The sequence below is a fragment of the Plectropomus leopardus genome, chromosome 2, assembly GCF_008729295.1.
Source record: "Plectropomus leopardus isolate mb chromosome 2, YSFRI_Pleo_2.0, whole genome shotgun sequence".
Classification (NCBI taxonomy): domain Eukaryota; kingdom Metazoa; phylum Chordata; class Actinopteri; order Perciformes; family Serranidae; genus Plectropomus; species Plectropomus leopardus.
This window is the reverse complement of record NC_056464.1, coordinates 391,447-417,630: the sequence shown is the minus strand read 5'-3', so window position 1 is coordinate 417,630 and position 26,184 is coordinate 391,447. Positions and strand designations below refer to the sequence as shown.

General features: G+C 39.4%; 1 protein-coding gene across 2 annotated transcripts in view; it reads right to left on the bottom strand.

Moving 5' to 3' along the window:
• Nucleotides 1-1,754: 1,754 nt before the first annotated feature.
• Nucleotides 1,755-26,184, bottom strand: part of LOC121951505 (dihydropyridine-sensitive L-type skeletal muscle calcium channel subunit alpha-1-like) — an 86,486-nt gene continuing 62,056 nt past the window's right edge. For both annotated transcript variants that reach the window (XM_042497856.1, XM_042497865.1), the window contains exons 18-23: nucleotides 24,056-24,158; nucleotides 17,983-18,084; nucleotides 15,164-15,294; nucleotides 10,886-11,011; nucleotides 10,109-10,260; nucleotides 1,755-1,914 (exon numbers count right to left, since the gene is read on the bottom strand). In XM_042497856.1, coding sequence (XP_042353790.1) covers nucleotides 1,905-1,914; nucleotides 10,109-10,260; nucleotides 10,886-11,011; nucleotides 15,164-15,294; nucleotides 17,983-18,084; nucleotides 24,056-24,158 — 624 coding nt within the window. In that variant the 3' untranslated portion in view covers nucleotides 1,755-1,904. The remainder of the gene's footprint in view (nucleotides 1,915-10,108; nucleotides 10,261-10,885; nucleotides 11,012-15,163; nucleotides 15,295-17,982; nucleotides 18,085-24,055; nucleotides 24,159-26,184) is intronic.

Sequence of the window (26,184 nt, the reverse complement as noted above, 5' to 3'; positions counted from 1 at the left end):
GTGTTAACTAATGGTTAACTAATGATAAGCTACTGTATAACATTTGTTTGGGAGTCACTCAAGAACTGACCATCAACTAATAGTATGTTGGTTATTCGTTCCCTAATTAGGTCCTTAGTAACTACTCTTTAAAGATGTCAGCTACTGTAGTTTATAGTGAATGATTTCTTGCTTTTTGTCATTGTTATTCAGTCCAAAAAAAAAAATATTGTTAAAAAAATCTGTAATGTCCTCATATAAGGATAGCAAAGTTTCCAAACTTTTAATCTTCTTCTGAATGGTTACAATAAGGTGAACTGATCAACATTATTTCAGTTGGTCTGCTACACTGTCCATACAACTGTAATTTACAGTCATCAGTCATAATGAAGACAACTCAGGTGACAGCAGAGCAAGACTTTAGTCGAAATCAGGCTGCTATCTTATGATCTTCATGTGTGGTGTTTGTCTACAGGTTACTTTGTAGCTTTTTAGCTTACTTAACTTACGCCATTTGAAAAGTTTAAGGCGAACTGTAAGCCTTCAGTTTGTGTTGTCATTAGTTACACTTAAGATATGTTTCAGTCGACATGTTTTGGTCAACGTAAGATGTTACTTACCAGTCTAACAAAAGGTTGCGAGTTCAGCATCAAACTGCATTTCTTTACTCCCAATGAGCTGTCACCAATGTTAGAAAGCCACACAGAAATTTTCTCTACTTTTGCTTCTTTGTACATCGTTTTTTTTTTCTTTGCCACAGAGCATTGCTTCTTTCTGGGAGCTGCTTGTTTTGAGGATAACAGTCATCACTGAGACTATAACTTCTATGCTGTATCAATTGACTTTTGTTATTTTTTTTCCTCTTTTTTTTTCTTCTTCCTCCTCTGCTACAGCCAACGAGAGGTGACAGTGACTCACTGTCGCCTCTCAGGCTAGTATGTCTTATTACTGAAGGGACGACTTGTCCCTGGCTGCTTGGCAGTGGTTGGGATAACAAGCATGATGTGTTAATGCACAAAGATGACACTTCTATAACTTATGCCATCTGCATCTTTTGTGCATTGTACACGGGATTATTACAGTGGTGTAAATGGAAATTTTGTTTTTCTGAGGATGATTTTGCAATGCGAGTGCACCATTACAGACAGGAGCATATATTCAACTTTAAAGAGACATCATCTTCCCTTTAAAGGATAATTGGGTTGCTATACAAAACCACCCATTACTCATTCTTCTATCATCCGGATTTATTATTAACCCAAACAGACCATTAAATTGTGAAAATAACCACCTGTCTCCTGTGTCTGCATTAAGGGTCCTGATAACAACTGCATGATTACAACATCTTTATTACATCTCTTCACTAAGTTTGCCCCTGATGGTGGCTGCATACCACTGGCAACCAAACTGTATTGTGCTTTGTACCCTACCCCTTGAAGGAAGATGACATAATCTTTAACTATGTGTTTTGTGGCCCTTCATCTTTTCATATGACATCACCACAGGTGCAGATGCTATTGCATTTAGACTTTAATCACACATGGATCAAACACACTAAAACACCACACAAAATGAGAAAAACTACTACATTACCTAGGCAGACAATCTTCAATTCTTCAAGTCAATTCATTGCTTTTTCAGTGTAATAAATCTCTATTCATTAATATTTCTACATTAAAGACAGATCGAATGATTTTGCCAACTATTCCAACTTTCTTTAATGTAGATATATATATATATATATATATATATATATATATATATATATATGGTGGGTTGGCAGCCTTGGCAGTCTCTTTCATCATAATCTGTCTTTGTATCTGTTGAGGCTCCTGGCATTTCTGTGTTTGCCACAGTCAAAGGTCATGGTGTTGAAGTACTCTGGCAGCCATCAACTGTTGGAGGCCAGTTCTTCCAACTTACTGTCAATAGAAGCTGTTAAAACAGGGGACAAAAATGAAACGATCATGTAAACATTCAAACCAGCATAAGTTATCATTTCAATAATGAACAGTGCATATGTGGTGTGGGGATGGCTGAGTGGTTAACTGCAACCACAGAGTTGCAGTGTCCCTTGTTCGAAATTTGTTGCATGCCATATAACTTTCTCTTATCTATCATTATCTGCCTGTTTCTATATTACCTAAGAGTGTACAATCCATGCACAAAGAATAAAAGGCATAGGGATAATTGGTCTGAATCTGAATCTGAATTTGATGACATCATCACCTCTTGAATGGGATCTTATATAATCTTTATTCAGTCCTCCCATTTCACTTGTCAGTTTGATTTGCCAGTTCATTATTTGTCTCAGCTGTCTGGTGGAAGTAAGCCTGTCATTGCATTAAGAGAGAGTTATGTAACATGCGGGACATATGAAAGTAGTCTTCTCTTGTTATGTCTTTTCAGATTGTATGTGGAAATGTGTTCATCAGAGAAGGGTGCAAGGCAAACTTTCCAGAAACAAAGCATATATTTTGTTTTGTGGACAAGTGCAGAAATTCCTGAATGGCAATCCATGTAAAATTCCAAATTATATAACATAAATACTGTCACTGAGCCATGATTCTAAGAAAAAAGGCCTTGGAAGCTAGCAGTAGACTACCATGGCTACAAAGATACATGACAGGGCTCAAGGGGTTCTGGGGTCAAAATACACAGAAAGGCTCTGGAATACTTCTATTTTGTAGCGAGCAAAGTATTTAAAAAAACAAAAAAACAAAACATAACCAACAACAAGGTACAGACAAGAAGATATTGAACTGTAGTCCATTTGTTGAAAACAGTTAGTAAACCATTTGCAATGGACCTCACATGATTGATTTTAGGAAAAACCCTTTTGATGCTTTTGATTGGTGGACCCTTACAGACTAAAGGAATATAAATGACCAAGGATTTAGACACATATCTGGACCTTCTGAATGCCTTAAAGGTAGGGAGTCAGCACTTTTGTTCTGTTTCTTTTTTTTTTACCATGCTGTTAAATCTAATTAAATTATGCTTTGATGATCATGGTTTCTGTAAAATTCAGCAAATGAAATGGTAAGAATATAACCAAGCTAACAGTGTGTACCTTGTTCATATTGATAGAAGTTAAACCTTGAATTTATTTTTAATGTGCAATGCTATCCATTAGAACTAGCCTAAGTAGGTTTTCGGTGGAGACCTGCTGGGTTTTGAGAGGTTTTAATACTCTAAAAGACTATATTAACTTGAAATGTCCCGGATCTTGCCTTGTTAATATGCGTCTTTTCATTCATATGAGAGAGGGAAGATGTGGTGCTGAGTAGGACCAGTGTGTGACTGAGAAGTGTTCACAGCTCGTTCCCCCAGATTAAAATTAACAAGTTGCCTACTGGACACACAACAATATATACATAAACCACCACATATAGATTTTCTTTGTTTTGTTTTGTTTTTTTTTTTTAAACCCAACATGCTTTTGCACTTTAGTCACATTCACACACACACGCACACACACACACACACACACACACACACACATATATATAGATATATATACATAAATACAGTGCCCAGCATAAATGAGTACACCCCCTTTGAAAATCAAAATTTGTATCCATTGCTGAGTGACTATGAGTACAATTTGCTGCGCTTCATCTATCATATCAAGTGTGGTTAACTAAATTGAGGTGTTGCAAAAATGATTACACCCTACTAAATCCCTACAAATCCTACTACATCAATACTTTGGATGGCCTCCTTGATTTTTAAGAACAGCACCAACTCTTCTAGACATTGAATTAACAAGTTGGCAACGTACTGCTTCATCTATCTTTCTCCATTCTGGATGGAGAATGACGTTCAACTTGCCTTTTCAGAACTCCCCATAAGTGCTCTATTGGGTTGAGACCTTGTGATGTGCTTGGTCACTGAATCACTTTCACCCTGTTCTGCCTCAGAAATGAAATAGTGACCTTAGATGTATGTTTTGTGTCATTATTATGTTGGAAGAGTGCCCGGTGACCCAGTACACAGAGGGATGGTAGCATCTTCTCTTTAAGTATTTCGTGTAGATTTGTGAATTCATGATATCATCAGTGAAATGCATCTCCCCATTACCTGCAGTACTCTTGCAACCCCACAGAAGAACACTGCCACCACCCTGCTTTACTGTGGGTACCATGTGTAGCCCTCCTACACAACTTTCAGTTAGGTTACAAAGTACTAATACCTCTGATGACTCTGTAAAATAGCTTAGCATAGGAGGTGAGTTGGTGAGAAGTCTAGCGCTGTCTAGGGTGCAGAGAGGCCCAGTTAGCAGATTATTTAGCTAAACTGTAAATGTGAGCAAAGAAACTCCCACACAAAAAATTATTTACTGATTTGCAGACGTCTCTTTCCCCATGTTAGCAAATGGGGAAAAGTCTTACTGGGCCAGTGTCATCATGTGACCGACTCAAACGGTGTAATTACACTTTTGGCCACTATGTAAATTTTGCTTCAACACATAGCGCACTTCCTGGGGCTTGGTTCACACGTGTCCTTCTTCTCTCCCATTTTTTTTCTCTTGTCCCTCCCTGCAAAAACGATAGGTAGGAACACAGCGATGGACTTTTCCCTTTTGATTGACACCCCGTCTACTCCTGTCAACAACTCTGAGTGTTTACACTTCACAGCTGCTAATGTTTGCTGAGTTAAATGAGACATATAAAAAAAGAAACACAATTTATAACGTGTTTTCTCCCAAAATAAAGCATTTTAAACCCTTATATGCAATTAAGGAAAATATAAAAAAATATTTATAGACATGTGTAACCAGGGTACTACACTCTTCCCTCATGAAAATGGTCATGTCCTCATGACTGAGGTTTCACATATTACAACATTAGCAATCTTAGCCTATGCACTTGAACAAAGAACTTTTAACAGAAGAAAGTGACACATCATAATGAGTAATATAGACCTCTACTGGTGCAACGACATGTCATAGGTCATTCAGTGTGGTACTTTAATCTGCCTTTGAGGTCTTAAAGTTTTTTCCAAAACTGTGTCATTGTCTGGTCTTTCAACTGTGTCACCTAGTGTTGGTGTTTCATCAGTTATCTGCACTGCAGTGTGACTCTCAGTCACAACAGTTTGACTGACAGTCTGATCAACAGTACTTTCAAGAGTCATTTCAGTCTCATCTGTGGACTTTTGCACTGCAGCTTAATGTGATGCTGAAGGCTCTGCAGACACGTCGTTTTCCAGGTCTGAGCTTCCTGAAACTGCAGGCCTGATGTCCAAATCCAGGCCAAAGGGTTCGGAGCGTTGCCTGTTTTGAAGTTATGGATAACATGAATGTTGTGGTACATAACAACTGTACCATACACCAATTTCTTCCTCTTCTGAGTCAGATTCAGAAAGTTTGTCAACGTGTTCAGAAATGGAGCAGCAGTTTTCAGTTCTTTTTGATTTCTGTTCATTTGCTGACTCTCATTTTCGGGTTTTGTGTTTCTTTGTTTTTTCCTTTTTGCAGTTGCACTTCCTGTCCAATAGGCAGAATGTGGTTGCAGTGTAGCACAGCCCAAGGTTTCTGATTAGGACCCTGTCTCTGGCAGCAAGTCGACAGAAATTGACTCTCTGATCATAGCATTTCTTATTTCCTGTGTTTTTGATGTCTGCCTTACTCTCAGCCAACTGATAGGCAGCTTGAAGCTCACTCACGTCTCATGTTTTTGACATACCTCAGGATGGAGGTATGGCTCTAAGCATTCAATAGGAATCAGGGGCAGGTGCTTCAGATGCTTTTTGTAAAAGGAACGATAAGGCAGAGTGACTTGAGACCAGCTACCAAGTGATACTTTTCTATGGACATCCTCAATTTGTACAGAGACAACAGAGCTTGGTCCAATTAGACCATCTGGACCTTTGGTAGAACGTATCTTCTCTGGGGCCTCAAGTCGTCCCTCTACTGAGCCCCTGGGAAGTTTCCCGCAGGCTGTTTTGCTTTAAGGAGACCCATGTTGACTTTTCTGAGATTTTCTGGATTTTGACATTCACGCCTGAAATGGCCATCTTCACCACACCTATAGCAAAAGACATCAGCACAATATATAGGGTCTGGTGCTCTCTCTTTGTTGCATGCAGGTGGGTTTGCAGTATTTCTCCATTTGTAATTTGGTGTTTGCTGCTGTATATTACCTTCAGAGGCCACTACTGAAGCATAGATCGGGCCTGTAACATCACTTTTAAGGCTTTGAAACTCTCTTTTAAGGTTTTCTATTGCAGCATCATTCTCAGGAATGGAAGCTATCATTGTCATTTCTGGTTGGACAGGGATGATGGGTGCACTAGCACACTCAACAGGCTTAACTGGAAGTAGAAGTTGCGTTCTTTACATTTTGTCTTTCAAGGATCATGTATTCCTCTTCTCTAACATTACGCAGCAGCTCAGTGAAGCTTGGAGGAGGCTTGAGTTTGTATGTCATTCTTATGCGCAGTGCAACTAGAACATGAGACAGAGGTCCTCTTGCAACTTGTTTGATGCGAGCTCGATTCATGTCAGCTACCTCAATTCCACCTTGACAATGGACCGCATGCAACAGTTTATCAAGTCTGAGTAAGTATGCTGACATTCACTCACTAATTGTGTCGGGACACTGCCACTCCTTTAACGTGTGGTGTTTGTTCAGCCCAGGCGTCGTACTCCTCTTCTCCATGAGGAGTTGGTTTTACACCTGAGAATATGCGCAGCTTGCGGTAACCTTGTCCATCTGCAGGCATGCCTTAACACGTCAGCAAAGGAGGAGATGGCACTCACAAGGTCTGTGTTCAGGTCTTGACGAGTGGGTGGAGCAGATGTGTGCAAACCTGTGACATCAGCTAAGATCTTACCTTCATTAGCTAGGAATGTCATTGACTTGGTCTGGAAGTCATCTGGTTCATGAAGGGATCTTTGAGTCTCAGTAACACTAACCAGCCATGGTTCTATACCACCTGTGGGTAGCAACTGTACAGGTACGTCAGCTGAAGATATGTCTCAACTAAAATCAGTTGCTTTTTGTCAGTGTTGGCTAAACATCTCCCTCTTGTTTTATAGTGACAAAAAGTCTTTTCCCCATCTAGTTCTGTATAGATTACATCATCAGTGACATTAACAGATACATTAATTAGGACCAATGCACTTTTTTCACATCAATGTCTTTTATCTCACACCACTCAGTTATCTGCTCAGACTCCATGTTGTACTTAGTTTTCACACTTAACCTTGATTTTTTTTTTTTTGTTGTTGTTTTTTAACAGAAATATTTTTTAACAATAATCAGGGTTAAAGGCAACAAATTTAGCATTAGCTGTTTTTAAATGCTATGCTCACCTACACAACAAGTCCCCACGTGTAGCCCTTCTACACAACTCTCAGTTAGGATACCAAGTATTAATACCTCCAAGGGTCTGTAAAATAGCTTAGCATGGGAAGTGAATTGGTAAGAAGTCTACTAATATTTTGAAAGTGCATAAAATGATAAATGAAGACAATATCACTCTAGGGTGCAGAGAGGCCCAGTTACCAGATTATTTGGCTAAACTGTAAATGTGAGCAAAGAAACTCCCGTGCACTTAAACACTATTTAACCCCTCATGCATAATTACATAATGATTGTGCTCCTTGCTCTTGTGACGCCATACAGTTTGGAACCTATCAGTGCCAAAAAGATTTATCTTTGTCTCATCACTCTAAAGTATAGAGTCCCATTAGTCCATGTCTTTGTCAACATGGGCCCTGGCAAATGCTAGACGGGCTTTTTTGTGCATGGGTTTCAGCAGTGGTTTCCTTTGTGGATGACACCCATGCATGCCACTCCTCTGCAGTGTATGGCGTATTGTGTCATGGGAAACACTTACCCTGGTTTGACTCTAATGCTTTGGTGAACTGTGATGAACTTGCATGCCGATTTTTCTTCAATGTCTTGTGATGAGAATCATAAGACGCTCGTATCAAGGTGTTAAATTCCGTGGACGTTTTCAGCGAGCTTCCCACAAGTCAATCCTTTTGGAATTTTTTGATTTTTTTTTTCTATTTCATTCTGACTTATTAGCAATACTTTACTAATTTTCTTGTAGCCTTGGCCTTTTTTATGTTAAGAAATTATCTTCTTTTTTAAGTCTTATGACATTTCTCTTCCACGTGGTTTGTCAGCATGGGAGTGGATTCTCTCTCTTAAATACCACCCTAAATTGTCAATTACCTGGTGGCCACCTGTGTGTGTGTGTGTGTGTGTGTGTGTGTGTGTGTGTGTGTGTGTGTGTGTGTGTGTGTGTGTGTGTTTGTGTATGTGTGTGATGTGATGGTTGATTAGACTCTAGATCCCTGTTAATTATAATTTTACCAGATTGTATTCCTATGACAATCATTGGGGTGTACTCATTTTTGCACCATGGTCTTAACTAATTTTTTGTTAGAAAACTTCCAATTAGTTATTACTGAGCAATCTCATTTAAAACCAATAAACCAGATTTGTGCACACATTTTAGTGTATAGGTGTTAGTATGTATTTGTATGATGTTTCTGTCATTTCTGTATCAATGCAAGTACTCGTATTAAACCTGGAGTATCAACCTGTGTCTCCATCTTTGAGAAGTCATCACAGTAAATGATCCTATCAATAGTATCCCACAGAAGGTATTTATTCTAAGGGGAGATATGTGTTTTTTTGACAAATCAGTTAGGGTGTACTCATTTATGCTGAGCACTGCACACACATATATATACATACACACACACACACACACACATACATACATACACATACATATATATACACATACATATGGTAAGTGTTTCTACAAATACATACATATATGTATATATATAGATATAGAGAGAGAGAGAGAGAGAAAGAGAGAGAGCAGTCCTAGGAACAGCTAAGATACTGTGCAGGACCCTTGAGCTACCAGGCCTCTGGTTGAGGACCCGAATTTTGAAGGAAGAAACTGCCCAAAGGGAGAGAGGGAAATTTAAACATATATATATATATATACATAGGTAATTTGGTGTGAAAGAGAGGTAGCCTACAGCTGTGCATTGTCAGCATAAAGTAACTGATGAAGAAACCAAGGGGAGCATGTACATTGAGAACATATCAGGGCCAAGGATTGAACCCTGGGGTACACCACATATTAGCTGAGCAGATGAGGGTACATAATATTCAAGGGCCACAGGAAAAATCCTGTCAGACAAATAGGAGGCAAACCAGTCAAGGGGTGTCCCTGTTATACCCGCCTTGGTCAACAGTGTCAAAAGCTGCACTTAGGTCAAGCAGCAAAAGGACTTACATCCCCAGCATCAGCGCACATAATATCATATGGGATTCTGAGCAGAGCATTTTCAGTACTGTGTTAAGAATGAAAAACAGACTGTCCAGGACCTCTAAAACTAATTAACTTAGGCTTTAATTGGTGATAAAAAGTCTTGAATCAATCTTTCAAAAGTCTTAAAATTTCTAAAATATGGGAAGTAACTATTACTGTTTCTTTCATGAAGTTTCATTGTAAAATCTCAAAATAATTGATTACATTAATTTTTCTTAAGTAATTTGCAGACTGGCTCTTGCATTGACATCTTATAGGTCAGGCTAGTCAAACCAGTAACACTTATATTTTGTTTCCAGATGGAATGATCAGAGAGGCTCTCTTTAGCTCATTTTTCGCTGCAAAAAATAAAAAAGTAAACATTTGGCATTTTTATGCAATGGAAAAGCATCAAGAGTGTGGCAGCAGATATTACTTATTATTATAGAGTCACTTAATGTAAATCAGATGATATTGGCCCACTTGCACTTTAGTTTGATAAATACCCTCTAAACTGAAAAATAACACAAAATTTGAAGACCCTAAGAGTAATTAATAACAATGTTTTTAAATATCCTCTTCTCTTATTACATCAAGGAGAGGCTTTAAGTGTTTCATGACAACATGATAGTTGGAAAACCTGCCACAAAAGGAGTGCTGTGCTCAGTTGTAACAACAGCAATACTGTACTGTATTGTCTAATTTTGTGAAACAATGTACAGTAGTACATCTCAAAGGAACAAATAGTGAAAAAATAATGTGCTAATAATGCAGTATACTTCAGGTTGAGCAAAACAAAGTGAATGGATCCAAATGTAAGCATGATCACAAATACCTGTGACTCTTGTTGCTGTTGGTGATATTTATATTGTTGATGAGTCCTTCTGCCATTTGAAGAGGCCTCTGGCTCGTGGGCTGGCTGGCATTGCCTAACTCACTTTCCACAGAAAAAGGGTCCGAGTGGTTTCCAAAGAGACTACCTTGTCTCTGTTTCGGAAAAGATAGCACAGAGGGCTATAGTCATCATGGACACATGCTTAATACAAATGTGGATACAAGTTAATACAAAAACATTACACACCAGATGGTCAGTATGGTATGTTTAAATCGTGCTCTCTTTTTTGTTTATTCATTCCCTTGTTTTTAATTTGTCAAGAATTATAACACTCGACACATTCTCATCCCAACTCATCACATGTTGCCACTATGCAGTGGACTTCCACATCTACAAATTGTGTTTCATGTATCCTGTGATGTCAACAGAAGCACATGGTGGGATGTCGCTGCACAAGGTTACATTTAGACAAAACAAGCACATGCTGGCATGGATGGTTAGGATTAGGGTGAAGGAGGCACTTAGTGTACGAGGTGAAGGGCACACAACTTGCTGAATTTAATTTACTTTTGAAACAACAAAATTTGCAGTTTAAAATATTACAATTGAGTTAGTGGGAAATTGGAGGTGCTTTTCAGTTTTGAGAGGATAGTGTGTCATTGTTTTCTATAGACCACTGTTTAAGACAGTAAAGAGCCTAGCCCATATAATGACTTCCAAACTTCTTTACCTTACTCCCTCCACCTATCCATTCATCCATTCACTCTGTTCTGTTACCCTGAAGATGCCCTCCACTGCAGCTTCGTCAATAGCTCGTTCTCTTTCTTCTTCAGTCACAAGGTCTCCAGAGATGGCTCTATGAAGCTCTGGAGCGGCCTCTTCCTCGATGTTCCTCAGCCCTGCCTGATGGACACAGAAAAATATTTGGTTCATAAAGAAAAGAAGAATCAAATTCCCATTAAATGCATGTGTGCATTTTTAAAAGCATCAGCAGGTCAATAACGAAATACTGGGCTGGGAAAAATCGTGTACAAAATAATTTGCACATATTACAATGGTTGTTACTATTAGATGATTTTTATTGTTATAAGAGTAAAAAATCAGCTTGCATAACACTTTAGAATAAACTTTAGTTGTTTTACATCATGTGGATTTTACTTTGAATTTTCACTTTCTCCTCCATTATTAATTATTTAAAGTTCCTTTTTTTGAAGGGTCCATACTATTTTTTATTTGATGACTTTTTTGTTTGTTTGTTTTTCGCAAGGGACATCGAAACACAAATGACCAAGTTTTAGTGCAATACACAGGCAACAATACCCAACATTAAAAAAAACAGCACACAAATGTGAACTTCCAATCAATTTAGGTCCGATTTCAGTTGGACTAACATGTTTACATGTATTTTAAAAGTCCAGTTTCAGTTGGATTTACCAAAAAAAAAAACCTTTTTCTAACATATAAACATACTGAGAGTCTCAAAAATACAAATGGTCTTATTCTAAAGTCAGAGTTTAGTTTGTTTGTTTGGGGCTACAGTAGAACAACACTGTGGTACTGTGGAAGAGGACCCACTCCATTAGTAAACGTCACAGCTGAAGGTAAAAAAAAAAACCCAAAACAATTATTTTCTTTTTTTTTGTTGTGATTTTAAACTAATGAAAATATAGTTATGAATACTGTATTCCATTTATGCCAAAAGATGATCCTTCATCTTATAAATTGGACCTTCAGGGAAATTTTAAGTTCAGCTGTAAATTACCCCAATCATTTTTCCCTTTAAACATGGAAGTGCTTTATTTTGATAGAGTTTATACATATAGCAGCAGAACAACTAGCCGACTGGCTGGAAGAAACTGTGGGAGTGAAGGAATGATGAGAAAAAGAGACTAAGTCAAGGCAAGTCTGTATACTCTCACTTCAAAACAGCAACAACGCATGCTCAGGACAAAATCACACGCTGCTATTCAAAAAGTTATTCCATTTGCCCTCCTACAGACTTGAAACCTCAATTGGCCTTAAAGGAACATCACTAGCCTGGTTTAAGTCATACTTATCAGATCGTTCCCAATTTGTTCACATCAATGATCAACCCTCCGCACATACAAAGGTCTGCTTTGGAGTGCCACAAGGTTCGGTTGGACCAATCCTTTTCACTTTATATATGCTTCCTCTAGGCAACATAATTAGAAAACATTCCTTAAATTTCCATTGTTATGCTGATGATACGCAATTATATCTATCTATGAAACCAGATGAAACTGATCAGCTATCTAGACTTCAAACATGTCTTAAGGATGTAAAAGCCTGGATGAGCCGTAATTTCCTGATGTTGAATTCAGACAAAACTGAAGTTATTGTTCTTGGCCCAAAACACCTTCAGAAGCTCCTTTTCCAACAATTTAATTTCTCTAGATGCATTACCCTGGCCTCTAGCACAACTGTAAGGAACCTCGGAGTTTTATTTGACCAGGATTTATCCTTTGCCTCCCATAATAAAACAAACTTCAAGGACGGCTTTCTTTCACTTGCTTAACATCGCAAAAATTAGACATATCCTATCCCAAACAGATGCTGAAAAATTAGTACATGCATTTGTCACTTCTAGGCTGGATTACTGTAATTCCCTATTATTTGGTTGCCCCAACAAATCTCTTAGGTCTCTCCAACTGGTTCAGAACGCTGCTGCTCGTGTTTTAACGGGAAGCAAGAAAAGGGATCATATTTCTCCTGTTTTAGCTTCTCTGCACTGGCTCCCTGTGAAATCCAGGATTGAATTTAAAATCCTCCTCCTTACTTACAAAGCTCTAAATGGTCAGGCTCCATCCTATCTGTCACAGCTCATAGTTCCTTACCAACCCTCAAGATCACTGCGCTCTGAAAACGCAGGGTTACTTGTGGTTCCCAAAATTTCCAAAAGTAGGTTAGGAACCAGAGCCTTCAGTTACCATGCTCCTCTCCTATGGAGCCATCTTCCATTTTCGGTCAGGGAGGCAGACACCGTTTCAACTTTTAAGGGTAGACTTAAGACCTTCCTCTTTGATAAAGCTTATAATTAGGGCTGGCTCAGGCTGCCTGGACCAGCCCATAGTTAGGCTGACATAGGTTTAACCTGCCGGGGGACTTCCTCTGATACGCTGAGCTCCTTTCCTTCTCTCAATGCCGCCATCAGAAATCATGCATGTCTGTTTACTGCATTGCCATGTGCAAGCTTAGCTTAGCTCTGTGATAGCCATGTGGTACTCTCACTACCTGGGGCTCGCGATTACAGAGCCTGGGTCTGTTGAACTGCACTACGCTAATCCTGTTGCCTCTCGGGAGCGTTCCTGCTCCCTTGTTTCCTAGTTTCCCTGGATCCTGGCCGTAACCTTGACTGTGCCTGACCGTGGTGATAGCTGTGCTGATGCCGCGACCCTGCCTTTGGTTGTGCTCGTGCTGTGGCTGTACTGATTCTGTGCCCCCCGCTCGCCCTGATCGTGGTCTGGTCCTGGTTGCGCCGATGCTGTGATCTTGCCTTTCACTCCCTTTCACATATGCATGAGACTGTTATCATCTCTATCAACATCATCATAGAGAGCAATTACTAATTTCACACCTACCATTATTGTAATATGACATGCATCTGTTTCTATTATTGCTGGGCTATATAAATAAAACTGACTTGACTTGACTTCACTTCACTTCCCCCTCAGCCCTTGGTGTTACGTAACAGCTGACATCACACAGAGGCCACTTGGAAAGCCAAGGGTTGGCAGGGGACTGAAATCAAAACATGCCTGCCCTGGTTTACTTAATTACTGAATTTATTTTTTAATAATCAGAAAATATATATATATATATATATATATATATATATATATATATATATATATATATATACACAGTACACACACACATTGGCAATCAGCTGCATGACTTTTTGAATAATCATTTTTGAGTGTGGTCTGTATCATGATTATCATAACTATTATTGTTAATGGGGTTATGATATCTTGAAAAACAGCATTTTCACATGCATTTACAGATAATGTTGGAAATAAAGAAATTACACAAGCTGAACATAACAAATATACATACATATTAGCCTAACTGCAATTAATTACATGACATTTTTCAATAAGCAACTATCTGAGTGGATTTTTATATGTGTAAGCCGACCTATACAGGCCTATGAGATATATTAGAAGTGAAACTGAAAAGCATCAGATGGTGAACGTACCTGTATTTAACTATATTTTTTTTAAATTTATTTACCTATTTATTCATCCTATCTTTCTTCTGTGGTGCAACCTTAATTGTATTTATTACTGCCCCCTAACCATGGATGTATTTTTTTGCATCACATTCATAGCTGCAATGCAGCACTTAAATTTTTTAGACTACTGGAACGGCCCTTAAAATGGCAGAGGGGATTCCCCCGAGGGCAAGTGCTGAGAGGACGTGAAGAAGGGCATGTTGAATGACTTTTGGAACGCAGCCACAGTCCACCAGCAGAAAGACTACAACCAAGCCCACATACTCCATCTCCCAGAATCCCCTTCAGTCAACTCTGAACTCTGCTTTTTAAAGGAGCAGCAGCAGTCTCTGGTGAATGTTTCTATAATGTCTCAGCCATATGCCATTACAGGTGTCAGTGGTTGTTTTCAGTGGATCTGGTGAATGTTTTTCAGGACAAGGTCTTACCCCACATACCTTTCTCATGTTCTTTGATGTTTATGTTTTGGTTTTAATGTTGGTCTTAGATGTTGAAGTTGGGAAACTCAGTGCTAACTCGATAAATCTGTCCTCCATCCCCTTATTTTCCCACAAATTATACAACATAAAGCAGTTAGTATTTAACTGGATATTTAAATGTTCTCATCCATATGCAAATCTGGCAAGAAGTTTTTAAACTTATAATACCACTTGAAAAACATTTAAAAAGTAAAATCAGTATCTCATGTTAAACAAATGCATTAGCATTATCCTTACTTACTATTTTGAATGGCAGTCACATGAATCAAATAAATTAGATTGACAAAGATCAATTCACTGCACATACAAATAACTACTCACCTGTATCTCATTGGTAGCACTTTTCTTGGTGAGCCGGTAACCATAGTACTCCTCTTGTCTCTTCTTCAATTTCCTGAAATAATCCTGGATCAGGAAAGTGGCATAGAATTTTCCCACTGTCACTTCATCATCTGTTAAAACAAAGAAAAGCATGTGACGCATAGAATGCTTTCAAATAAGATGAGCATTTAAAAGGGTTAAATCTGCTGTACACTGGCAATTTTAGAACACCTCTGACTCTTCAAGCTCTACCTCAAGTTACTGAGGTGTGCTAGGTGTGATAAATTTCATTGTAGCAGTTTAAATAGGGGATTCATTAATTAATCAACAATTAGTTAGGGTGAGAAGAAGCAAAAGCTCAGAAAGGTAAAAGCAAAAACCTAAAAAGCCCAAAAACACAAAACCCAAAAAGCCAAAAGTCCTTTGACTTCACGGGGGTTATAACTCCTGTGACAAAGGGGTGTGGTGCTTGACCATCAAAGCAGGAAAAATGCACTTCTCCCTTTTACCAGTCTCACTGTTTTAACTGTCTAGATCTAATTTCTTCCTAAAGTGTTGATAAAGTTCACTATGAGCCAAATCTTCAATATTTGAAACCATGACAGTCTCCTCTGCTGATTGATATCAAACACTGATGAGAAAACCAAATAATTCTTTGGCAGATCATTAACTACATAAAACAGTATCAACCACTTTTAACAAACATAACAAATATATGTAAAAATAAGTAAGTATAATACTATGGTGTCGAAACATATATATAATTAAAGGCTATTAAAGATCCTATTGCAGTAAAGGTATACAAGTACTAGCATCGAAATATAACAAAGTATGAAATTACTTAATATGACCAAAGGACTGTCAACAAAACCCATAATTACACAAATCACAATTCACATGATTACAAAACTGTATAGCATCTGCACACAACAGTGTAAAGGAAGGATAATTAAGGTACAGATAAAGGAGATGCATATCAAAATGCAAGTCTGTATTAAGAGTCTTTCCATTCAGTGTGTAGCATGCTGCTGGCAGAGGGTGACGAAATGAAATGAAATGAAATGATTACGAAAATCAGTTTATGTGGTGCTATTACAGTCTGGAGATGTGTGGGTATGTCACGTGTTAGTTGCGCAACAAAAGCAGAAATTGTCAGTTTCTATGATGTATGGATCTCCTCATGTCTCCTTGAGTCTTTGTAGGACCTCAGTTGACAGCTCCTCGCCCAAAATGAGTCGTAAATTAACTCAAAGTGTCGAATGGGCAATAAAATCTGTCATAATTTAGATCCATTAGCTGACCTTGAGGGTCATCTATGGAGTATCCAAAAGAAATTTCAGTTTTGGGTAGGCATTTGAATATCTGCTTATCAAGAGTTGTTCTCATCATCCACTACATCATATTGGGCACAATTATACTACATGTCAATGAAAAACAAAGAAAGACATTTGCAACTGCAATGAGTCATCTGTGCAAATTGAAACTATTTCAATCTGAGTGAAAAAACTGAATTTGAATCACTGGTTTTATACATTGACTGCATATAATGAAGGGTGAGAAACTAAGGAGCATATTATTCAGCAGCGTTGTATTATTCATAGGAAATGAAAGCTCTTTCTTCAACCCAAATGACAATTGTGAATTCTAAACCAATCTAGAAATCCAGAACTGAAAATTATAATTAAAAGACAACACAGAACATACTGAACCACCTGGGGTCTAAAAGAGTTTAAGTACAGCTGCTCATTTAAAAATCAAATAGAATCATCATGGAGAGTACCAACAATAAAAAGAACAAAACAATGATAGAGAAATGCATGCTGATTTTATCAATATAAAATGTTTGAATCCACAGTATTTAACCCTTCATGCTGGATGGTTGAAGTGATAAATAAACTTTCCCATTCTCACATTTTTTTTTTTTTTTTGCTTATTGTTTTCCAGACTAGGCACATCAAGCCTCACTCCTTGGATATAAGCCTACAGTATGGAGAGAGTCAATTCCATTTCTAGCTGTGTGACTTATATTTTTATACTATTTAAATAGGCTAAATTTCCCAATCTCATACTAGGAAAACTTAATAACAACAAGGGCCAACTGAATTGATCATAACTTGTGAACTGTTTTATCATAGCATCCGCAAGGATCACATATCTAAATGTAACTCATCCATAGATGGATCTAGAGAAGAGAAAACAGCACAGAGATTTCGTGTTTCATATTTGTTGTTCTAAGTCTTCTGTCCCAGTCTAAGGAAACTGATCTAATGCTGTATGAACTTTCCGTTTTGACAACAAATGATTTTCCATACATAAAACATTGGGACAAAAAAGAAAAAAAAAAGAATCCTTAGGAGGCATTGATTAAGTAAATTGTGCTCGGTCTTACATACTGTAAACAGAGTTTCTATCAAGTCTTGCTGGTTCACAGTATTTTCGGAAATGAAAAAGTCCCCCCATGAGTATTTCCTCCAAGCATTCCTTACAACATTAATGACAAAAGTACTGAGTGACATGATCTGACACTGCATGAAAGTGGGTTTTTTTTGTTCATAAAAACACTGTAAAATGCAGTGGAGGTTCAGGTAAATGACTGTTCACAGCACTTTGAAGGCAACACAGACAGCTTCAGGAAACTGCCTGAAACTGTTGTGGAGTTGCAGTTTCTGATAGTTTAGAACCCTGAGAAGCACAGGAACTGTGCAGGTTTATTTTGTCATGTTTGTGCATATTATTATTGCCAAACATTTGCAAATTAATGGCTGTGTATGTGCCTTCTGATGATTGTCTTTTTTTTCATAGGCCTCATGAAAGCTGACCTCCTATAGGTGGGATGACTTGATCCAGAAGTTTCATACTGGTACGCTTCCAAATCTTCTTGATAATTCCTCTCAGTTCCTCGTTGGCTTGTTCAAAATTACCTAACCAAAGGAAAAAAATACAATAAGACAAAATGCATCACTGAAATTCAAGATAAATCACTGCAGGAATTGAATGATGCCACCACCAGCAGCAACATGCCCAATTAAACAGATGGAATTTTCATAGCAGCTACTGATTTTAATTAACTCATCTTTCAACTTCAAAGATGTAGCAGGATAAAGGACAAATGTAATTTTGTTTTGTAAACTTTGTTTAAAAAAATGTTGTTTTGCCATCAAAGTCAATCGTAGCCGAAGCTCATAAATGCCCATGACTCCTGCAGAGTCATCTGAAGAGACCTTCTATGGTGAACAACTTTTAGGAGTAGGGTGGAGGACTTTAAAGGGGCTTGAGAGTTTTTTGAGCAGAGGAGAAAATGGCAGACTGGCAATATCATATTCAATTCTATCTATAAAACACAATTTATCTTAGACACCTAAAAATTTTTGGTATTCACCTCAAATACTAAGGAATTTGCTCTCCTGAGAGTCCGGATGGGAACATCACTGACAAATACTGATACAGCGCTAAAATGACTTCAGGGCTGTGCAAACAGTGGTTTGTTCAGCTGAACACATTACAGGTGCTGCTTTACCCTGCATAAAGGATGTTTACACCATATGATCCATAAAAAAGTCCAGGAGAATTATTACAGATTCCAACCACTTGGCTGCTCAGTACTTTACCTGGTTTGGCACATGCCCGATGTACAGAGCCTGTGTCCTCACCACAGTGGCTGCAGGTATGACTGCCACCTGTGGCCTATTTTTGCATGTCATCACTTCTCTATCTCCCTCTTTCACGCTTGAGCTGTCACATCTCTAATCCCAAAAAAAAGAAACCACTTGGATACTTTCCTTTTCTCTGTGTTCAGATCAGGAAGGAGGTACTGGATATCCCAGGCCAGGACTGCGAGGCTCATGAAAAGCTTCTAACCTCAGGCCACAAGGATCCTAAATAAAGACTGTGGTAGCACTGGGTTGTTCATTCATTCATTCCTTCATTCATTCATTCATTCATTCATTCATGTATTCATTCATTTTACATTTTTGTCCTCGCAAGGGTCGTGTCAGGGCTGGAGCAAATCCCAGTTGTCATCGGGCGGAAGGCGGGGTATCCTATCCAATCCAATCCACTTTATTTATATAGCATGATTTTAACAAACACAAGATTTTCAAAGTGCTGCACAGCAAGGTAAAAAGCACAATAAAAACACAATAGGATAAAATAAAATCAGACAAAATCAAATAAAATAAGCTAAAAACACAAATAAAATCACATAAAATACATAAAAATAAAATAAAATAAATAAAGTGCACTGCCCGCACAAGATAATAATAAAAATAGGTGGGTTTTAAGAAGAGATTTAAATGAGACAGAAAGGAGGTCTGTGTAACATGCAGCGGCAATCCGTTTCACAGTTTTGGAGCTGCAACAGCAAATGCTCGCTCCCCTCTGAGCTTAAGCCTAGCTTTAGGCACTGTCAGGAGCAGCTGGTCAGCTGACCTGAGAGAGCAGCTAGGAGTGTAGGGGTGCAGCAGCTCAGAGAGATAGGGTGGAGCAAGGCCATTCACGGCTTAAAAGCAAATAAAATAATTTTAAAATGAATCCTAAAATGGACGGGCAACCAGTGGAGTGAATCTAAAATAGGTGAAATGTGCTCATACTTTCTTGTGCCAGTTAAAAGACGTGCAGCAGCATTTTGAACTAGATGAAGACGAGCAATGGAGGACCCACTAACCCCCATATAAAGTGTGTTGCAGTAAGTGGTCACAAAAGCGTGGATCACTGTCTCAAACTGCTGTCTCTGAAGGACTGGTTTAATTTTTGCCAGCTGCCTCAACAGGAAAAAGCTTGACCTCACCACAGCTTTAATTTGGCTGTCAAATTTAAGTATTGCATCCACTTTAACCCCAAGATTGTTCACAACTGGCTTTTGATACTGTGCCAAGGAACCCAGATTAACTAGGGGGGGCACAGACGTGCCACCAAAGACCATGACTTCTGTCTTTTTTTCATTAAAATTCATAAAATTTAGAGACACCCAGGCTTTAATGTCATGTAGACACTCTAGGAGTTGCTTGACACAGGAGTCTGACATAGGGGGTCCATAGATATGACTGTCATCACTGTCACACTGTGGAGTGTGAACAGTTGCTGGTCCTCTGCTCAGTGAATGGATGAATTTGTAATATGACATGCATCTGTTTCTATTATTGCTGTGCCCCCCCACCCGCTCTCCCCCTCTCTCTTTCTCTTTCCTTTTTTGCCATGATTGTATTTCATTTGCTATTTACGACATCTATTGCTCATCTGTCCGTCCTGGAAGAGGGATCCCTCACTATCCTCTACCGCTCTTCCTGAGGTTTCTTCCTCTTTTTTTTTTTCCCCGTTACAGGGGTTCTTTTTGGGGAGTTTTTCCTTGGGTGATGTGAGGGTCTAAGGGCAGAGGGATGTCGTACAGTGTAAAGCCCTCTGAGGCAAACCATGTTTTGTGATAATGGGCTATATAAATAAAACTGACTTGACTTGACTTGACTCATCAGCATAGCAATGAAAAGGGATGCCGTGTTTACTGAGAATTGAACCAAGTGGGAGTAGATAGAGGGAAAATAAAAAAGGGCCAAGCACATAGCCCTGTGGTACCCCACATGAGAGGGAAGCAGTGGAAGACACAGAGTCATCAAGTGCTGTGCCACTGATGCCCACCCACTGCTCCAAACGAGCAATCAGGATTTAATGGTCCACAGAATCAAACGCTGCAGTCAGTCATTTTCCCTTAACTGCTTGTCTTCATAAGGGTCGTGGAGGGGCTGGAGCCAATCCCAGCTGTCATCAGGCAGAAGGCGGGGTACACCCTGGACAGGTCGCAAGACTATCGCAGGGCCGACACACATAGACAGACAACCATACACGCTCACAGTCACACCTAAGGGCAATTTAGAGTCACCAATTAACCTGAGCTGCATGTCTTTGGACTGTGGGAGGAAGCCGGAGACCCCGGAGAGAACCCACGCAGACACTAGGAGAACATGCAAACTCCGCACAGAAGGGCCCCCGCCCATGGACTGAACCCCGTTCCAACTGGGTTTCGAACCAGGCAACAGTGCTAACCACGACGCCACCATGCCGCCTGCAAACACTGCAGTCATGCACTAAAAGTGCAAGGACAGAGACCAGAGCCGGTAACTAAATAGTTGTCATTAAAAACTCTTAAAAGCGCTGATTTGGTGTTGTGCAGTGTTTTAAAACCAGATTGGAAAATCTCAAGAATAATTTGTTCATTTAAAAAGTCCATGAGCTGAGAATAGACAATTTTTTCTTAGATTTCAGAAAGGAACGGCAGTTTAGAGATAGCCCTGAAATTTGTCATAAAAGTAGGATCCAGCCCAGGTTTCTTTGACAAAGGTTGCACAACGGCATGTTTAAAATTAATAGGGACCACTCCAGCGGACAGAGGACTGCTATTAATAACTGCAAGAAAAAATGGACCAACAGTCTGGAAAACCTCCTTAAAAAGTCGGGGAGGGATAGTATCATCAGGAGAACCTCAGAGCTTCAAATGGTCAACAATCTCCCGAACGAAGGGCAGGGTCAAAGGTTCAAATGTGTCCAATTTAGTAGAGCAGGGGACAGAGACTGAAGGGTCAATGGCAGGAGGTGAAGTAAGTGCTCTGGTAAAAAGAGACTTTATCAATGAAAAAGTGAAATTTTCACACACAGCAGGGGAGGCCTCAATTCCAACAGTCTGTGGTGCATTTAGAGCAGAGTTGATAACTTTAAACAACACACGGGGCTTGTGGCAGTTCAGCAGAACAATATCAGAAAAATATCTTCTTTTAGCCTCTTTTACAATGTACTGGTAGTGATGCCAGCAATCCCTCAACATTTGAAAAGACACTTGCAATTCATCCTTTTTCCACTTTCACTCAGCTCTTCTACATTCCTGTCTGGCAGCACGGGTTGTTTTATTTAGCCAGGGCTCTGACATAGTTTTATGCAGTCTGGTTTTTAATGGAGCCGCAAGGTCTATGGCAGTTTGACAGGTGTCAAGAAACCATGAGTTGAGGGCCTCTATATCCTCATACACTGATTCAGGAATGACACAGATCTGTCCGAAAGCAGCCGAGAAGTGAGCAGCAGTGGAGGAGTTAATATCTCAACACCTGCAAGCAGAAGCGTAAGGTTTAACTGCGCCGCACTCCAGCGCGACTCCTGCGGCGAAAATGGCACTGACGCCGGGGAAAGCGTAGCGGCTGTCTTGTGAGGCTGAGGGCCTGGTTGGTACGTCTTGATTGTGGTGGATATGGAGCTGGGCCTTGCCTGTGTGTCTCTCGACATTCCCAGGACCCTGTTGCTGCCTATTTGGAACTGGTTGCGGGCTCAAATGTCGTGTTCAATCACCGCAGACCCTGCTCTCCTTGTCTCCGCGAACGAGTGAATCAGAGGAACTTGTGGCCCCTGTGTCGGGCCTCCTCGTCAGCAACACATCTGGACAGACAACCTTTTACGCTCACAGTCAACCTGATCTGCATGTCTTTGGAATGTGGGAAGAAGCAGGAGACCCCGGAGAGAACCCATGCAGACATGGGGAAAACATGCAAAATCCGCACAGAAGGGCCCCCGCCCACGGACCAAACCCCGTGGGTTGTTCATATGAGTCATTAAATATGTTAATTACATTTAGAAATTCCAGTCTGCAGAGCTTTTCACACATTTGATGGATGAACCTGAGAATTGGGTTGGTTGATTTGGTTGAGATACATCAGGTTTCATGAAAAAAAAAATCATTACACTTGCTCTTCATATCCCACAATACATGTGATGGGTGTTTTGGCGTGGGACAGGCCAGGTTGATTCTGTCTAAGCAGGGACACTTGTCAGTCTGTAAAAAACCCTGTACTAGTTAAAAAGTCCAACCCATTCTCACTTCAAACTTGTCAAATAGCACCGCTCTGTCAGTACTTTTGGTGTACAAGTGTGACGGCAAAGCCAGCTTTTGCATTCACATGCAACATGTTCGGGCGGGTCACATGATAATGCGGTAGAACAGAACTGTGGCGCTGTTATTCTATGCTGGCGGATAGCTGGATGGCGGCATGTCTACATGCAACACACACAGACTTTACAACGTGACCAGACAAAACCAGTCATGTGCAACTGAAATGCTGAAGGACAGTGTCAGGTAATAACGCTGCCGTTAACCACATAATATAGGGAGCTTGAGCGCTCATAGGGCGCAAACAAACAACCAACTTTCTCGTGGCTGTGGCTCAGAGGTAGAGCAGGCTGTCCTCTAACCAGAAGGTCAGCGGTTCAATTCCCAGCTCCACCTTGAGCAAGATACTGAACCCCAAATTGCTCCCAATACTGCATCATCGGAGTGTGAGTGTGTGTGAATGATTACTGAGTAGCAGGTGGCACCTTGTAAGGTAGCCTCCACCAGAGTGTGAATGTGTGTGTGAATGGGTGAATGTGACATGTAGTGTTAAAGCGCTTTGAGTGGTCAATAAGACAAAAAAAGGGCTATACAAGTATAGTCCATTTGCCATTTACTATTTGCAGGAGTTCAGAATTTGTTTCCTGTGTGGATGTGTGTTTTTTCTACACCTTACCATGTGCCTCTTTTGCCTAAACCTAATCATCTGTGACTTTGTTGCCTAATCCCAATCATCGTGACAGTCTGTTGTGTAAATGTAGGGACCGTGCTTTATCCCACCACATGCGCACTTGTTGATAACATGATAACAGTCTGCATCATCCCATCATGAAATCATCCCATCATGAAGTCATCCCATCACGTGCATTTCATCACCGTAATGGCAGTCAATGAAAAGAGGTCTAACATCTATATTTGATTTTATCAGCGTGTAAAGCATAGGCAGTTGTTTTTTGACATTGTCCCTGGGTCTTTGTATCTAATTGAATTTAAACATACTGTAAATATGCTACAATGTTTATAACACAAACCTTCTGTCTTTATTTTCAGTGCAGTTCTAACCAGGGCAAACAATGTAGCGTTGAAGGTGACTGTTCCATCACTGTTGAGAGGCATGTTCATGGAGACCAACCTCTGTAAAAACAAACACACACATGCAAGACATTGTGGAAATATTAATCATATCCGGTTTTATAAATGACTTACCAACAAAAGCAATGTCAAATAAATACTTAAATTTATATATGCATTTTCTTATTTTCAGTTTAAAGTTATTTTCCTTTTTTCAGTTTTTACAAAATATTCTGCATCCAATTTCTATTAAAATTTTCATCTTTTAAGGACAGGGCTTCAATTTTTTAAGTCTATCACTTACACTGAAAGTACGCGACATCCTTTTAATGGTCATCATGAACAGAAACAGAACATGATTCAATGTTCACATGGGCATCTGACCATGACAGACTTGAAAAGTAATAAACCTATCCACAGATCTGTGAATTTGGACAATTCCAATCTGATTTTTTTTTCATTCATTCATCCATCCATCCATCCATCACTATCCACATGGTGCAGGGTCTCACGGGCAGCAGGTAAAGCAAGATATTCTTAAAGACTGTCTCCCCATCAATATTTTCCAGCTCCTACTGGGGTATCCCCAGGCATTCCCTAGCCAGTTTAAATAAGAAAACCTTATTAATCCCCAATAGGGAATTTATTTGTCAGCACTGAAAAACTCATTTAGGCAACACACAATACTGTGTGTGCACCAATGGTACACAAAATAAATAAATAAAACCATAAAAAGCCATTTTGAAATGGAGATGGGATATAATTCCTACAGTATGTCCCAGGTCTACCCCATGCCTCCCTCGAATTGGATATGCTCAGAAAGGATCCACATTAATTGCCCAAACTATCTTTGCTGGCCCCTTTAATGTGATAGAGAAGCAGCCCTCTGTTTTCCTCAGTTTTCTAATATCTGAGCTTCTCAAGTTAACTCTGGGGCTTTGGTCAGCCAGTGTAGGAAACTCATTTTGAGCGCTTGCATCCACAATGTCATTCTTTTGGTCACCACCCAAAGCTCTTCACAATGGGGGAGGGTCAGAATGTAGGTTAACTAGTAAAACGAGAATTTTGCTTTGTGGCTCAGCTCCTCTTCCAACACAACAAACCAGCACAACACCCAAGGGCTGCTTATGCCACACACATCTGCCTGTCCATCTTGCGCTTTTTAATAACCACACTAATAAAAAGATATTTAAACTCCTCTGCTAGGGCCAGTAACTTACTCTCAACCCCAAAGATGAATTCCCATTATCCCTGGAGAGAATATGAATGTTTTAGTTAATGGCAGAAAAACAACACAGACAGTTGCATGCACTGTAGGAAGCATCATGAAGGCAATAACCTAAGTTCACTTATTTATCTTAAATATCATATATTACAGACGATTTGGTAAAAAAGTATGTTATAGTTTTAAAAAAAAAACAGGTTTATTTACAATTGTGTTTGAGTGAAGGCTAGTGTACACAGGCTGCAGTGCAATAAAGTAATAATAATTAATACGTAAAGCAATTCATATTTAAAACTATGCACATTGTGATACTGAGTTGAGAAGACATGTTGAATATTGTTGAATTGTCTTTTGTAAGTTATTACCAGAAGTTTAGTGAGGATATGTGACAGTAAATGGTGAAACTGTACAACTGTGTCTTAATTGGTAACAGTTTAACTTGGTCATCATCAGAGCTTCAACACGTTGTATGAAAACAATGTAGCTGACTATACTCAAAGAACAAGCTCAAAAGCTCAAAGCTTTCCCATGTTGTTTTGCTGTTGTAGTGTTAATTTTGCAGGTTAGAGTATTAAAGATGGTAAATTGCTTAGCACACAGCTAGCTGGTTGTTATTATCAAAAACTTAATCAATGTCCGAGTTTCCATTGTTGCGGTAGAGTCGGTACAATGTCCTAGGAAAATTGTGTGATTGTAAAGTATCTTGTCAAACCAACAAAAAGAATATGGGTTGTTCACTGGGTGACGGTGTGTCTTTGTCAACCTTACTATGGTGAGGAGACTTGCAGAAAAAAAAAATCAGCATGAGTTGGCTACTGAAGTCCAGCCATCCAAATTCATTGGTGAGAGGACAAGTGTTATTCA